Here is a 14815-nt window from a genome sequence, read left to right as displayed (position 1 = left end):
ACTCAAATAACGTAGGCCTGAGAGTTTGACATGCACAGTAGTGGTCTTGCATCTGCTTAGGAAGGACTGGGAAAAAAGGAGCAGAAAGAAGGAGGAAGGCTGGCCTTATAGTTAAGATACTGGACTGGGACTGAGTATATCAGATCATTTCCTAGCTTGGCCACAGACTCCCTGTATGACCTTGGATAAGTTGCTTCAGGCCAGTTTTTTAAAGGTATTTAGGTGCCTAAAGAGGCAGATAGGTGCCTAGTGAGATTTTCAAAAGCATCTAGGAACCAAAATACCTTTAAAAACCTAGCACTTCCTCTCTCCGCCTGGCTTTCCCACAGGGAAAAGGAGGGTAAATGATCCTGCCTTCCTCCATCTTTTGTCTACTTGCATGATCCCCTCTTTGGGGCAGGGACTGTTTCTTAATGTGTCCATAGAGGGTCTAGCACAATAGGGGCCCTGATCCTCACTGGGGGCCTAGGAGCTACTGTCAGTCATAATCCATTTAACTAGCAGGGCAAAAAATGGATTAGAGAGGAAAAGTCTAACAAAAGCATCACTGCAGAAATATACCATCTAAAAAGCATCTATTTGCACAAGCTGAGCTGTGGAGGGAAGGTGGGTTCTCATCCTTACATAACACAGGGTTCCTGATAGCTAAAGCAACATGCTTTATTTTAAATGAATCACCCTGGGAAAAAAAATAACTCCGGGCCTCACTAAGATCACTGTGCATCACTAGAACAGCAGAGAGTCGCCTACAGGGCATGTTACACCAAGTCCTCCAGAGATAAGGGGGCAGAGTTGGAGTGCAATGCGCTGTGCTCATCTCCGGTCAGCAGAACTAACCAAACCCGTGGCTTCTCTAACTTGCGCTGGGGTTCAGCCCCTGGCTGCCCAGTTTTGTGAACCCAGAAAGAGAGCTTGACAGATTTGCAAAAACCTTCAACTGCCCATAGTCTGTCCAGGTGCAATGAAGGGAAAGCCCCTTAACAGCTCAGTCAGTGCATTTGCCAGATTTGACAGGCTGGAGAGTGCATGGAAAAATAAAGTCTGCACAGTTTATATTGGGTATGTAAGTTACTGTGTCCCACTGATTCCAGATGCTTTATAAGTATAACTAACTAATCAGTAAACTCTTAAGTAAACACGTGTAAACCAAGATTTAATCACACATCAACAGTTACTCATCCAAGGAATGACTCCCACTGAGCTCAATGGGCTTTGGATCAGGCTCTCACTGTATTTGTTAACGCAGATGTTAATCAGGGACCATCTTCTTCTTCTGCATTTGTACAGTGCCCAGCACAAAGAGGTGCTGGGCCAGGACTTGGGCTCCTACATGCTATAGCAATGCACACAAATACTCAGACTACAACCCTGAAATTCCCTCTAGTTTACACAATTTTAATTGCTGAGAAAGCCTTGATTTGCAATGTCGTTTCAGTCCCATGCACCTATCATTATGCATGACGATAATGACTGTACTTCTGTCTGGCTCCTCACAGTTCCAGGAACCCTAACAGTACTTGACAAAGATGTGTGCAGTAATCACTTTATCCATTACGGGGCAGGGGGAAATATGGACAACCATTTCACAGTGCACAGCAGCACTACACCAGGGAGAGCCAGGGAAGAAGAAAATTGCATCCAATTAAAGCTGAAAGGGGAGATTAAATAATCCAAAGGTAATAACCTGATTTGGAATTGAGCCAAGCCCCTGAGGGGTGCACAAACACTGGCTCGGAATCTCTAATGACCATAACCAGCCAGACCTCAGTGGGTCTCACCCCAAAAGACACTGCAGCACCCTCCAGCACAATGGGAGGGTATTGGCTCAGTACAGAGATCAGTGCCCCCGTCTCACCAGGACCATCTCCTACAGAGGAGAAAGCATTTCCCAACTGCAATGTAATTACCTGATTGAAATTTTGCCAGGACACTTGGGTTAACATCTCTGTCCCCACAGAAAATCACCACAAGCTCTTTCATGCCCACGAGCAGTGAAGACCTAGGTTTAATCCCTCATTTCAAAGACAGCTACTCCAGCAGCACAGTGCGCTCATGGTAGACCATCAGCTAATTACCGCCTAAGGCCCTGATTCTGCCTCACTCAGAGACGTTTAACTTTAAGCCAGTTAAGAGCCCCCCTGAAGTCACGGAGATGGCTCACATGCTTACAGTTAAGCACTTGCCTAAGAGAGAAGAGAGACAAGCACCATCTGTGGAACCACCACTAGCACTTCTGGGAGAAGCTTAGTTTTTCTCTGAGGTCTCTTGCTGAGCCCAGAGCCAGTACACCCCTGCTTAGTCTGTACGACTGGATGGCAGGACTGCAATTCACGTGCGCACGCGAGTACAATGGAGATTTACATCTTGTTCCCATCAGTTTCCCCACAAACAGGTAAACTTGATTTTTATGCAGTGACATGTGTGAACACTAGAAAATGGCGATGAATTGTACACACATAGGCAACCAAGCTAACTTGTAAAGCCAGCGTGCAAACATCTTTCTGTCCCCAGTGAATCTACTACAGTAAGCAATAGAGGAGAAGATTAAAGGAACATGGAAAAAGCTTCTGAAACAGAAGAGCTTCAGACTTACTTTCTGGGTTTGCGCTCCATGCCGTCCGCCACGTGGTATCCAGGTTTACACTTATAGCGGCAGACAGAACCCACGTCGTGGTTCCCTTGCAGGCACCGGGGTACCAACAGCTTGGCATTGGCGACCACGTGAGGTGCATCACATTCCAGTTTGCAATAAGCTTCTGGGAGTGACCAGAGCCCATCCTCCAGGCAGGTCAGCCATTGACTCAGTCCTGACTCCATGAGAGAGAAGCAGAGCATGCTCAGAACACAGGATAATTCTAGCAGGACTCCCTGAAGCAGACACAACCCTGTGGGCATGGAAACCAGCAAGAGCTGCTCTTATACAGTCGGATGTCATTGCCAATGAAGTCAATGGAAAGAAACTCATTGACTTCACTTGACATTAGGCCCTTACTGAAACCGACCAGTTGAGCGCAGTGGTAAGTCAATGGAACAACTCCTAGGGGAGGAGGGACACCTTTCTATAAAGGAATTTGACAAGCTCTTTAAACTTCCTTCACATCCGCCTTAAAACTCTCCTCTGCTGTGATGCCTGTGGAAAACTCCGCAATGGCTGGATAGCTGATTTATCATGCCAGTCACAATCACCTTGTTTCCTCATGCGTTCCCCTGTCTGTTTGTTGTAGCCACCTGTTGTAACTTGTCTTAAACTGGCAGCTCTGTGGGACAGGGGCCATCAATTTGTTACAGCGCCTCATGCAATGGAGCCTTGATCGCTAACTGGGGCTCCTAAGTGCTGTGCAATTAATACATCAATAATAATAACAACAAAAACAATAACAATAGTAATAATAATAATTAAATGCTATCGTTTTCCTTAGGGGCATGTCAGTGCTTAGCTGTCACCACAACTGGTACCTCAGAAACTCCTAAGATAAATGAATAGGAACAGTCAGACAAGCAATGGGAAATATAGCACCGTCTTCCAACACATTTCTACACCCTCATATGTGGTTCCTGTGCTGGACAAAATGGAGCCCACCCAGCCTGGAGAATTGAGCAGAAGTCTGTTCTGTCTGGCATGGCATTCCCACCACTCTTAGCTAAGCTTAAGATGCTGCGTTGGCAGCCCCTCCAACGCGTGATGGTGTTCCCGGAGGGCCAGCGTCCCAAGGAGCTAGTCATAAGGTTTCTCCTTCCTTTGGATCTCCTGCAAGGTAGTGCCCAGGACTGATGCCACACAGATCATATAATCTATCTTTAGTATTTATTATTATTGATCTAATGCCCACCAGGATGCAAGGCACTTCAATGAGACCATGAAGCCAGCAGGTCCCTGTCTTAATAGCTTACAATTTAAGTTTACAATCCAGTGCTTAGTTCAGATGATGGGACTCTGATTTTATCCACTGGGCAGGCATTGTTTCAGCCATTGGACAAGACCATGGCATTCTATGGATGGCCCTGCTCCTCTTCCACTGAAGCCGAAGCAAGCCTTCTGCTGACTTCAATGGGAGCAAGAGCTGGTGGAATGAAAACAGACATCTGGATGCACTAGGAGGTTCAATCCTGCCCTCCTTTGCAGCTGAGCAGCCCCACTGAAGGCAACGGTGTTGTGTAGGTCAAAATTTGGCCTGTTGACTATAGGCATTCTTACATGCTGCACTGCTCAGTTCATGCTGGGATCTGCAGACATGCTCACTGTCAGGAAAATCAGATTCATTGACTGTGGTTTGTACCTTCGACAAAAAGAGGAACAATTTTCCTACATTTCAGCTATAAATGTCTCGCTAAATAGGACACCCATTAAAATGATTTATTGTAGGTGATATTAGAGTGCATAAGCTAGTGGAAACTCACACAAAGCCCCAGTGCTTGGAACTGTCAGGACAATAACCCCCAAATCCCATCCATCTCCGTGCTGTAGAGACAGTAACAGCAGCTCTCTTTTCTTACCTTGGCTTCAAACCACAAATTAGAGATTGAGGGATGTGGTGGGCAGGAAGCAACATATGGAGTTATAATGCCATAGGCTGCAGTAGGGGCCTCTGTGGCTACAAAAGGCCCTGTGCTTCCAGGAGTCTAGTGCCACACACATACACATGCCCCTCAGCCAGTGTGCCATTCTTTGATTCCCCATCCGACTGTCGCCAGCAAAGCCCTCCCCCGATCCCGATTTGGCCAGCTGCACTTCTGCTCCACTCCTGGCTTCCCAGATCTATGTAAAGGGGCTAACAGAGGCTGCACAAGCACATGGGAGGGGACATTCCCATGGCTTGAAGTGGCAGGCAGCAAGTGGCCATGGAGGTTGCCATTAGTACTTGGGAGGAAGGAGACAGATAAAGCACATCTTCCCAGGCGGCCTCAGAAGACCTAAAGCCTGCTTGGCCGGCACAGTCAGAACAACACTGGTAGGGATGGAGAGGCAAAGCTCAGCTCTGAATGGGACAAGGATGGACGCTTGTGGCATCCCGTACCTTGAAGCTTAGCTGGCTTGATGCAGGCGAAGGAGCAGCGCTCCAGGAACGTGGTCCCGGTGGGGCAGGAGAACTCAGCATAGTACACGTGTGACTGGTCAGGAACTCCACAGTCCACGGGGTTGCAGGTCACGGATCTGTCCCACCTCCCGGAGTTGCATGTCAGCAGAAACTCTTTCTAAGAAGAGAACATGCCAGCTTCTGATTTTTATGAATGAGTTGTAGTCTAAAGGTAGGTCTACATGGCACAGACCTTATGGTGGCACATAGAGCACATACTCTGCATGCTCCCCCAGCATGAGTATAAAAACCAGTGAGGCACAGCTTCAGTGAGGAGAGTAAAGACAAGCCTGAACCTTATCAGTATGTACCCTACATGGCTCTACACACCCGTCTACACTGCTGTTTTAGCAGTCTAACGTCCCTTTGCCTCCCCGCTGCAGGGAAAAATTCCAGCAGCTCCCCACAGCTGGAGCCTTTCACTGAAGTGTGCAGCTACACATTGCAGCATGGACGCAGCTTGCTTGTCACTGCAGTGTGTAGCGACATGTACCCTACACACCGCAGCCAGTGGTGTGTGGCATAGACACAACCTAGAAGTTACCACAGTGGCAAAAAGGCTGGCCTAGGTTTCAAAGAATTGCAGTGTCTCTCCCTTCTTTCCTCCACTGGGACACCATGCTCAAACCGTCCCTTGTCCTGCACAAGGCATGTGCTCGGGTTGCCGTCTCCGGGAGCACAATGCATGTGTGGCCCCATGCTACACAGTGGGGCCTTTGCGGTAACGTAAGGGTCATCTACATTAGAGATGTTTGCAATCAGTTAGTAGTGTGGTAGACTCCACAAAACACATGGTTAGCACACAGCTCCTAAGCCAGGCTGTAATATGTCAGAAAACATGACTTGATCTTTTCTACGCTGCAAAATAGAGCCTTATTTTAACCATATCAGAGGACAGCCGTATTGTAAGTGGGTCTTCCAAGCTTATTTTGCTATTCTGTATAGATCCACAGACACGTGGGAATTTGGATTACTGGATAACCAGGAAAACAAACATAGTTAAGAAATCCCCTTTACACAACAAAAGAACTATCTGAGGCTCTGGTTACGATCTGTCAATCACATTATAACCCTGATCACGATCAGGTTCGAAATGTGGTACACCCATGTTGTGTGTGTAGTCAACCATGTTACAACCTGGCTGCAAACTCACTGAATAGCTGCAGAACAAACAGGCCCTTACATATGTAGCCCAGTTCAGGGGCACCGTTAAATTGTGGCACCGCATGTGCGCAATGCAAGATGGAGTCACATTTTAAACACTGTTTTTTCTACAGTGTAGAAATTGCAATGCAGTATCTATCACTGTGGTGGAGGACATCTGAAAGTACATTGCACCAATTTTAAAGCCACCTATAATCCTTTGCCCCTTGCATGTGGAAGTGGGGCTGGATGGGATAGCCACTTGGATTTTCCCAGAATGCACTGAAATAAATCCAGTTGTGTGGCACATGGGTTACCCTCTAAAAATGTGTGGATGTGGTGAGCTACGTTAGCTATAACCATAAACCTGGCTACATGAAGCACGATTTCTTCTGCAGCGTAGACGAGGCCTACATGGAGCAGCACAGGACAGTGACGCTTACCTGCCCAGCAGCATGGGAAATCACAACAGAAGCATTCCTAAAGCGTCACCATCCCACCAAATGCTCACCGAATAATAATGGCTCTAGCACTGCAAAACTCACCACAGGCCACTTGCAACATCCCATCTGCTGGGTCACAGCCTCAAGCCCAGCCCTGCCCATACACTTCCCATTTGACTGCCAAATGTTGAGAACTCCCACCAGGCAGATTTATGTTGTGTGGCTTCATTTTAGAGGCAAAAGGAACATTTTGTTTCTCGAGAATGGACCAGTGTGCATTATGGAACCCGCCGTCCAATGACATCTGCCTTGACCCACCTAGGGATTAGCTGGAAGGCCATATAATTAATAGCATTTGAGGAGAGACAGGGGCCAAGCGGCCCATCTAGATTCATCCATCTGCCTGATTAATCTTCATACTCTAATAGTTCTTTAAGTGCCCATCTAACTACTACTGAAGGGATTCAGAGTCGCCGCCATGTTAGTCTCTAAGGTGTCACAAGTACTCCTTTTCTTTTTACGGATACAGACTAACAAATTTATTAGTGCATAAGCTTTCGTGAGCTACAGCTCACTTCATCGGATGAAGCTGTAGCTCACGAAAGCTTTGCACTAATAAATCTGTTAGCCTCTAAGGTGCCACAAGTCCTCCTTTTCCTTTTACTACTGAAGCGAAACACATTCACAGTTGCATTGTCCATTCCAGACATGAACTGCTTCCAGCCTCAGGAAAAAGTCTCCGAAATGCTCCTTATACCACACCTATCTTCACCTCACTTCACTCTGTGCTCTCTTGTCCGGCGCTGGAGAGAGGAGTCACCTTGACAGACTCAAGTCCAGCAGTCCATACTTATTGGTACTGCAAATACAGTATGGATTGTGCCCAGCACCCTGCCAAAGGGACTCTACCTCAACCTGCAAGGATCATTTCTAGGGCAGTTCAATATCTAGGCCCTTCGGTCCTTGGTCTCCCAGCTAACAAGGGGGCTAGCAATAGTGGTGGTTTATAACACAGACCCTTGCCTGCTAGGAAATAGGCCAAACTAATGTCATGCAGACTAGAACCAGTGACCAACAGAGAAAGAAAGGCTCCATATCCTATTATCTAGCTCCTCATCCAGATTCCTTCAAATGCATCTCCCTTAACCTACTTTTTTCTGATCAAAACACGAGCAAGCACCTTGCCCTTTAACAGTGACAACACTCTGGAGACACCTGTCATTCTAGTCTCTCCCTCTGGAACTGTCATGGGCTCATGTCATCTGTTCCTCTGGTACGCCACCCAGAGTACTCTCTGGGCCTTCGCCCAATGCCACAACCATCACCTCCGCTTGGCCTTCAGTTCCTCTCTGGATAATATGCTTGTCTAACAGATTGAATATGCAAATGCTGTATGAGGCAATTTAATTCATTCATCAGGACTGGCCCTCTGGGGTGCAGAGAGCAGCATATTGCCATACATACTGCTCAACAGCCGCTTCCGTGCTAGTGGTGCTGGACAAGCAGGGGGATGTGGCACAGGATTGACCCACAGGTCGCCAGGATAAATTCAGAAGTGAGCTGAGGCGTGGGCAAGAGGGAGTTTAGCTGGGCTGAATTCATCCCTGATGTACTTCCACTGACTTTAATGGAGTTCCATCAGAGATGGCCTTGAGTCTAAGGGCTTGTCTACATGGGAACATCCAGGAAAATTAATCTGAATTAAGGAAAGGTGTGAATTTGAAGTGGATTAGTTAAAACTCACTAAACCCCTGTATAGACACTGTTAATCAGAATTAAAGTGACCTTAATTTGGTTTAATTCACTTTGAAGACTGAGGCTACTTTAATTCTGAATTTCGGTGTTCTAATCCACTTCAAATTCACACCTTCTGTTAATTTGAATTAATCTTCCTGGATGTCCCTGTGCGGACAAGCCCTAAGAGAGAGCATGGGGGTGTAACTTGCCAGGGAAGGGGATTGCTGGAGGGAAATCCGCTAATAAGGAAGGCAGAGGAAGGTGTACATTCAGGTAGCTCCCCTCACGAACAGCTTTTAATGTACAACTTTGTTTATCCTTTTCCAACCCCTCATGCAAATGACACCAATTTAGATATGCTCTCACTCAGTTAGACTCCCTTATGCCCACATACTGATGTCAGATTTGCACGCCGTGATGAAGTGGGGAATTTTCATGGTATTTTGTATGACTATTGTGTGTGCCTCCATTTCCCCTATGTGCTGCATGTTTAACAAGGAGGTAGGGAAAGGGTGTTTGCTCTTTGCAGAGACACAGAGATCCAAGTGTGACTAGCAGAACTTGCAGTAGGAAAGGCAGACCACAGGGGAGCAGCAGGGTAGCAGTGGCTGCTTTCTTCCCTTCTGGTTCACCTCAGTCCCACATCCGTGAAATAGACTACTACCAGGGGAGAGGTGGGATGAGGCAGGCACATCTCTTCTGCATACCAGTAGAAATCAAATCAAGGGGTGATCCTGTACCCATGAAAGATGTGCCCCCTTATTGAAAGTGTTCCTGTATTTGGAACCCAGAAGAGAGATCCCCAGGAAAACTTCTTTCCCCACACAAGTATCTTTACACCCTGGGGGATATTTCTTCACTTCACAACAAAATCCTTCAGTTTGGTTTGACTGGCAGCCCTGGTGCCAAACAGGCCCCAGACTGACAGAGCGGTAGGTGGCACAGGTCAGGACTGAGGTGCATTAGCAGGGCTGTGAGGGGCCCAGGTCTGGAACAGCAGTGTGCCACGGATTGGGACTGAAGGGCACTGGTCTTGCTGAGGGTGGTGGTCCTATACTGGAATAGAGCAGGGGGTGCTGTGGGTCAGGACTGTGGTGCGCTGGCAGAGCTGGGGGTGCCCCAAGCAAGCTGGAGGGAGCTGAGTAGCAGCCACTCAGTCAGATTGCATGGTTATTTCCACCAGAACTTGCAACCAACTCACCTCTCTGGGGCTCAGACCCTTCCCGCTGCTGGACTGGAGGACAAATCCCTTCTCACAGGCAACAGTGCATTTCATGTGTCCCAGGCCACCGGACGTGCAGTTCACCAAGGCATGGTCGAGCTGCAGTGGCATGCAGCTGCCCTGCTCCCCGCAGATCCGGTGGGCGCAACTGTAGAGGAGACAAAGGTGGGAAAGGAGAATCAAAAGGCAGTTCCCCATGGTGGGGAATCCCAGGGCTTCTGCAGCAAGAGGAGCTCCTCCCTTACGGCATCACAAGGGAATGCCCCATGTGCCAGCACCCTGTTTGGGATGGGTCAGCACAGTCGGTGTTCAGGGCTCCAATGTGAAGCCTAGGACAGTGCAGACAACACCATGGTTGGATTTGGGGTTCTCTCAGATTGGCAGGCTGCAAAGCTCAGCTCATTCTACACCCGCCTCTTTGGTTTCCTAAGGGAGATGCTGGATGGCAGATGGTTAACACAGGGAGTTTCCCTGCAGTCTAGTCCTGTATTAATTAATCTGCAGAGGTGGCAGAACCAGTAGAAGGATGGAGCAAAGGGGCTCAAACCACCCCATATCCAACAGCTTCGTATTTAGGCATGCACTCATGAAGGTTTGCTCTGGGGACAGAAGATGTGTTCTTCTGCCCAGGGGTTACTGGATCCCAGCATATTCCCCACTCCCCCGGCTCTGCCTCAATTTAATCTCCATCTGCTCCCAGCACACAAACTCCCACACACGAACAGTTAAGGCCCCAGTCCTATGCTTGGGCAAGAGGCAGTGCTGTCTAGTGGACAGAGCAGTACAGTGACAGCCAGCGGAACCTAAGTTCTGTTCCCAGCTCTTCCACTGACCTGCCATGTGCGTGACCCTGGACTCCTCACTTCACCCCTCTGTGCTTCTGTTTCCCCTCTCAGCCTTCACCTGTCTGATCTATTTGGGCTGTAAGCATTTAGAGGTGTGGAGTTCCTCTCGCTATGGGTGCAGCACCTGCTGCAATGGGGCCCTGATCTCAGTTTTAGCCGCTAGGTGCAGTGTGAATCAGACCCTAGAAACCCGGGGGAACTGCATTTTAGTTAACGAGACTGCGCAGGCACCAGGATCAGCCCATGTGAATCCAATCGCAGGATCAGGGCCCAAGCGGGCATGTTTTTCAAAGCCACATTTCCAGGACATTATGGAGCTGTTCAAACACATAATAAGAGCCAGTCTAGCAAGAGCAGGCTTTGACTGCAAAAGGTAAAAATGGCCACACAAAAAATCCCACATGACAATTTAAAAAGATCGAAGGTTCCTTTTGCAGGCAAAGGGATTGTTCCAATATTTCCCCTCCCTGAGACTATCCCTTTAAGAAATGCTGGGCCAGATCCTCAGCTGTTGTCAATCAGTGTAGCTCCACTGACTTGAGTGATGAATTTATGCTACTTGAGGATTCACACCATTTTTCCCCCCTCAGCTCTTCATTAGAAAATAATAACTAAGGGCACATCCTGAGAGGCGCTGAGCATCTTGCACTTCCATGGGAGCTGCAGGTGCTCGGCATCTCACAGGATCAGGACATAAAATGATGCTGCTTGGGGATCTGCTTCCCACATCTCTGCATCCTTAAGGGGACCCTGCTGGCCCCAGAAAATCAGAGCCCCCTGGAAACTCAGAAAAGCTGTGACAGCTGAGTGGGGATGTTCAAACAAGGGGCTTTGAGGTGACCCTATGAATTTTAAGGATCCCCAGCCCTGCCTGAAAGAATCCCAGTACAACCCACGGCCACAAGTGAACAGTGAGTTGCTCCATGGCACACAGCCCCCACACAAGGGACCTCCCCAGAGGTTTGGGTTTACTCTACAAACTGTAAGCTAAAGCTTCTCACCTCTAATGCAAGCCTGCATCTCTAAGCCATGTGTTAATGGTTGTCAGATGGAAACGGGGGCAGGGGCTAGGCTACTGGGCAAATCCCAAAGAAATCACTCATCATTTAGCTACACAAGTTAAAACAGTACAGTACTCATCTGCGCTCACACACAGTCTCCCACATACTCTCACACCTGTCCCAGAGCAACACTGTGCTCATCTGCACTCACACACAGTCTCATGCACACACACGCTGTCACACCTATCTCAGAGCGAGTGATACCTGCATCAGCGGAAGGAGATCTGTATTTGGTATACACTGTGACAACTCTTGTATAGCTTGTCATGCTATTAAAGGCTTGTGAATTGAATTAAAATATTCAATCACATTCAGACACACAAACATATAGGAGTTTCTCGAGTCCCGGGCTATCCTGTAACCACTCGACCAGCCTTCCTCCCCTAGGGTCACTCTTGTGTGCGGGCACCCCCCAAAAAAACACACTCTCCCTATGGAGACCTCCACAAACCCAATACACATGTAGCCAGCTCCTGCAAAGGCTGCATCAGCAAAGCACTTAGCTGAGGGGTTTGCGTACTGGACAGTTATACACTGCAGCTAACTACATTCTGGATTGAACAGTGTGTGGAAGGTCAGGCCAGGTCTACACTTACAACGCAGGTCAACATAGCTACGGAGCTCAGGCCTCAACACCCCCTGAGTGCCGGAGCTACGCTGACCTAACTCCTGGTGTAGACACAGCTAGGTTGGTGGAAGAATGTTTCTGTCATCCTAGCTACCATCACATAGGGAGGTGGTGTTCCTACAGTGACAGGAAAACCCCTTCTGTAGATGTAGTCTGTGTCTGCACTATGGGGTTACAACAGCATAGTTCTGAAGCCATGGCTATGTCACTACAACATCTGTAGCATAGACAGGGCCTCAGACGCTCTCCTTTGTTCCTCTCAGCCCATCTTCCCTCCTCTGCGACTTCTCCTGTCCCTCTTCTCTCCCCACAGGGCCATCTTGATCTCTGCTTTGATTCAGCACCGCAGGCCCTGCAAGAAAACTGTCAAGTGTTGGTGTTAAAAAGGGAAATGTGCTACAAAATGTGGAGTAACTGTGGGTCAAGGATTTGGGCTTTACCTACTCTCAACAGGAGATGTCCTTGCTACCCATGAGCACCATCATGCATGCAGCCAGGAATTTAGTCTACTTATTACAGTAAAAGACGAGTAGGAGGAAGAATGGCTTTGTGATTACGGTGCTGGCCTGGTGCTCAGGGTTCACTCCTGGCTCTACCATAAACTCCCTGTGTGATCTCAGGCAAGTTGTGCTCTCTCTGTGTCTCATTTCCTTAACCTTTCTCTCTCACACGCACACATCCTGTCTTCTCTATTTTGATTCTAAGCTCTTCAGGGCAGGGACCAGCTCTCATTGATGTTTGGACAGCACCCAGCTCAACGGGGCCTTGGTCTCTCAGCTGGAGTCTCGAAGTGCTACTGTACCACAAACAAAAATAATCACACCGCATTCTGTACAAAAGATATTCAGAGTTATCAGGGAGAGAGTGGGGCAGCTTTCAAAATGTGATTTACTCTCACATTGCTCCCTGTTTGTGAAGAGGGTTCACTTCCCCACCAAGCAAACGCAGCCATTGCTTGGATAAAACACGGCTACTCTGTCACCGACCACAGCAATACTGCACAACTATCGAGTAAATGAAGAGGGAATGCTGGATCCATTTAAAATTGCAGAGGGAAATTAAATACACAGAATGTAATTACCTGGAATGGAATTTGGCCAAGACATTGGGGTTTATGCTCCGACTCTTACAAAAAAGTTCCAGGGGATATTTAGTGATTGCAAGTGCTCAAGGCCTTGGTTTTATGGCTCCACCAAAAGGAAGTACCTCCAAGAGGCACAGCACCCTAAAGCTGCTGAGAGGGAAGAGCACTACCTAGTGCAGGGGTGGCCAACCTGAGCCTGAGAAGGAGCCAGAATTTACCAATGTACATTGCCAAAGAGCCACAGTAATATGTCAGCAACCCCCCATCAGCTCCCCCACCCTGCTCCCAGCACCTCCCACCCACCGGCAGCCCTGCTGATCAGTGCCTCCCCCTCCCTCCCCGCACCTCCCGATCAGCTGTTTCGTGGCATGCAGGAGGCTCTGGAGGAGGGGAGGGGGAGGAGCGAGGGCATAGCAGGCTCAGGGGAGGGGGCAGGAAGGGGTGGAGTGGGGGCAGGGCCTGTGGCAGAGCCAGGGGTTGAGCAGTGAGCACTCCCGGCACATTGGAAAGTTAGCGCCTGTAGCTCCAGCCCTGGAGTCGGTGCCTATACAAGGAGCCGCATATTAACTTCTGAAGAGCTGCAGGTGGTTCCGGAGCCAAGTGTTGGCCACCCCTGACCTAGTGAATCAGCCACACAGCTTCCTGTAACAGCTGGGGTCCCCCTCGGACCCCGAAGGTCTCCCATCCAAATCCCAAGCTGACCCAAGCCAGCTCACCTTGTGAGAGCTCACAGGCTGCTAGCACCAGGTGGTACAGCTGCAGGAACCATCTGTGTGGAAGGAACCCACTCAGCCACCACAGACAAATACTCATTGAGCGAAGTCACCAAAAAATGCTGTGGACTTATGTGGAGAATGAACAGAACTCATTGCTGACTCCAGCCACGTCCCATTAGCCAAAGTTGCCATGGAAATCCGCGCGGAACAGCTCATTCAGGGTTGGGGGCGGATGGAGGAGGGGGAAATGGCAAGAGAAAGGACCACAAAAAAAGGGCTGTTTTTCCTGCACAGACCTGTTTATGAAGTGAGAAATGGTTTCAGGGCAGCCGCTGCAAATTCTTTCACTAGCTTATATTTCCATTTGCTTCCTTTTGAAAGAATTTGTTTTATGAGCACAGCGCTTGTCAGGTCATTAGCTTCCGAGTGCATCTGGTACCAATTGTAGACCTCCCTCTCCTCTCTCTCCATGAGGTTGTACTGCTCCATAACTATGCCCCCAATACCCAAGGGCACAACCCTTCCCCACCCCTGTGTTTACCTCCCATTGAATAATCTGAGCTCTTATTCAGTGTAACCTTCTCAGGTGTGTGGATGTGTGTGTGTGTGAAGGGGGGTTCTTTTCTCTTGAGACATTTTCTTGTCTCCAGTCTCACACTAACAAGGAACATGACAAGGGCATTTGCTTATTTTCTGCAAGCCACCTAAGGATGCCACTTTTATTACTACTGATTAATTGCATTGGTGTAGCACCATGGGGCCCCAGTCCTGGACCAGGACCCCACTTTGCTAAACACTGTACAAACATAGAACAAAAAAGTGGTCCCTGCCCTGAGATGCTTACAGTCACTGGGAGTTCGT

General features: G+C 48.6%; 1 protein-coding gene across 1 annotated transcript in view; it reads right to left on the bottom strand.

Annotated features, from left to right (window-relative positions):
• The window catches only part of PAPPA2 (pappalysin 2), a 175689-nt gene that overhangs the window by 53380 nt on the left and 107494 nt on the right, over nucleotides 1–14815 (bottom strand). The window contains exons 15-17 of the mRNA XM_037907043.2: nucleotides 9600–9768; nucleotides 5016–5193; nucleotides 2594–2807 (exon numbers count right to left, since the gene is read on the bottom strand). Coding sequence (XP_037762971.2) covers nucleotides 2594–2807; nucleotides 5016–5193; nucleotides 9600–9768 — 561 coding nt within the window. The remainder of the gene's footprint in view (nucleotides 1–2593; nucleotides 2808–5015; nucleotides 5194–9599; nucleotides 9769–14815) is intronic.

This window comes from Chelonia mydas, chromosome 8 (genome assembly GCF_015237465.2).
Source record: "Chelonia mydas isolate rCheMyd1 chromosome 8, rCheMyd1.pri.v2, whole genome shotgun sequence".
NCBI lineage: Eukaryota > Metazoa > Chordata > Testudines > Cheloniidae > Chelonia > Chelonia mydas.
The sequence above is the reverse complement of the archived record's forward strand: the minus strand, read 5'-3'. Positions and strand labels throughout refer to the sequence as shown.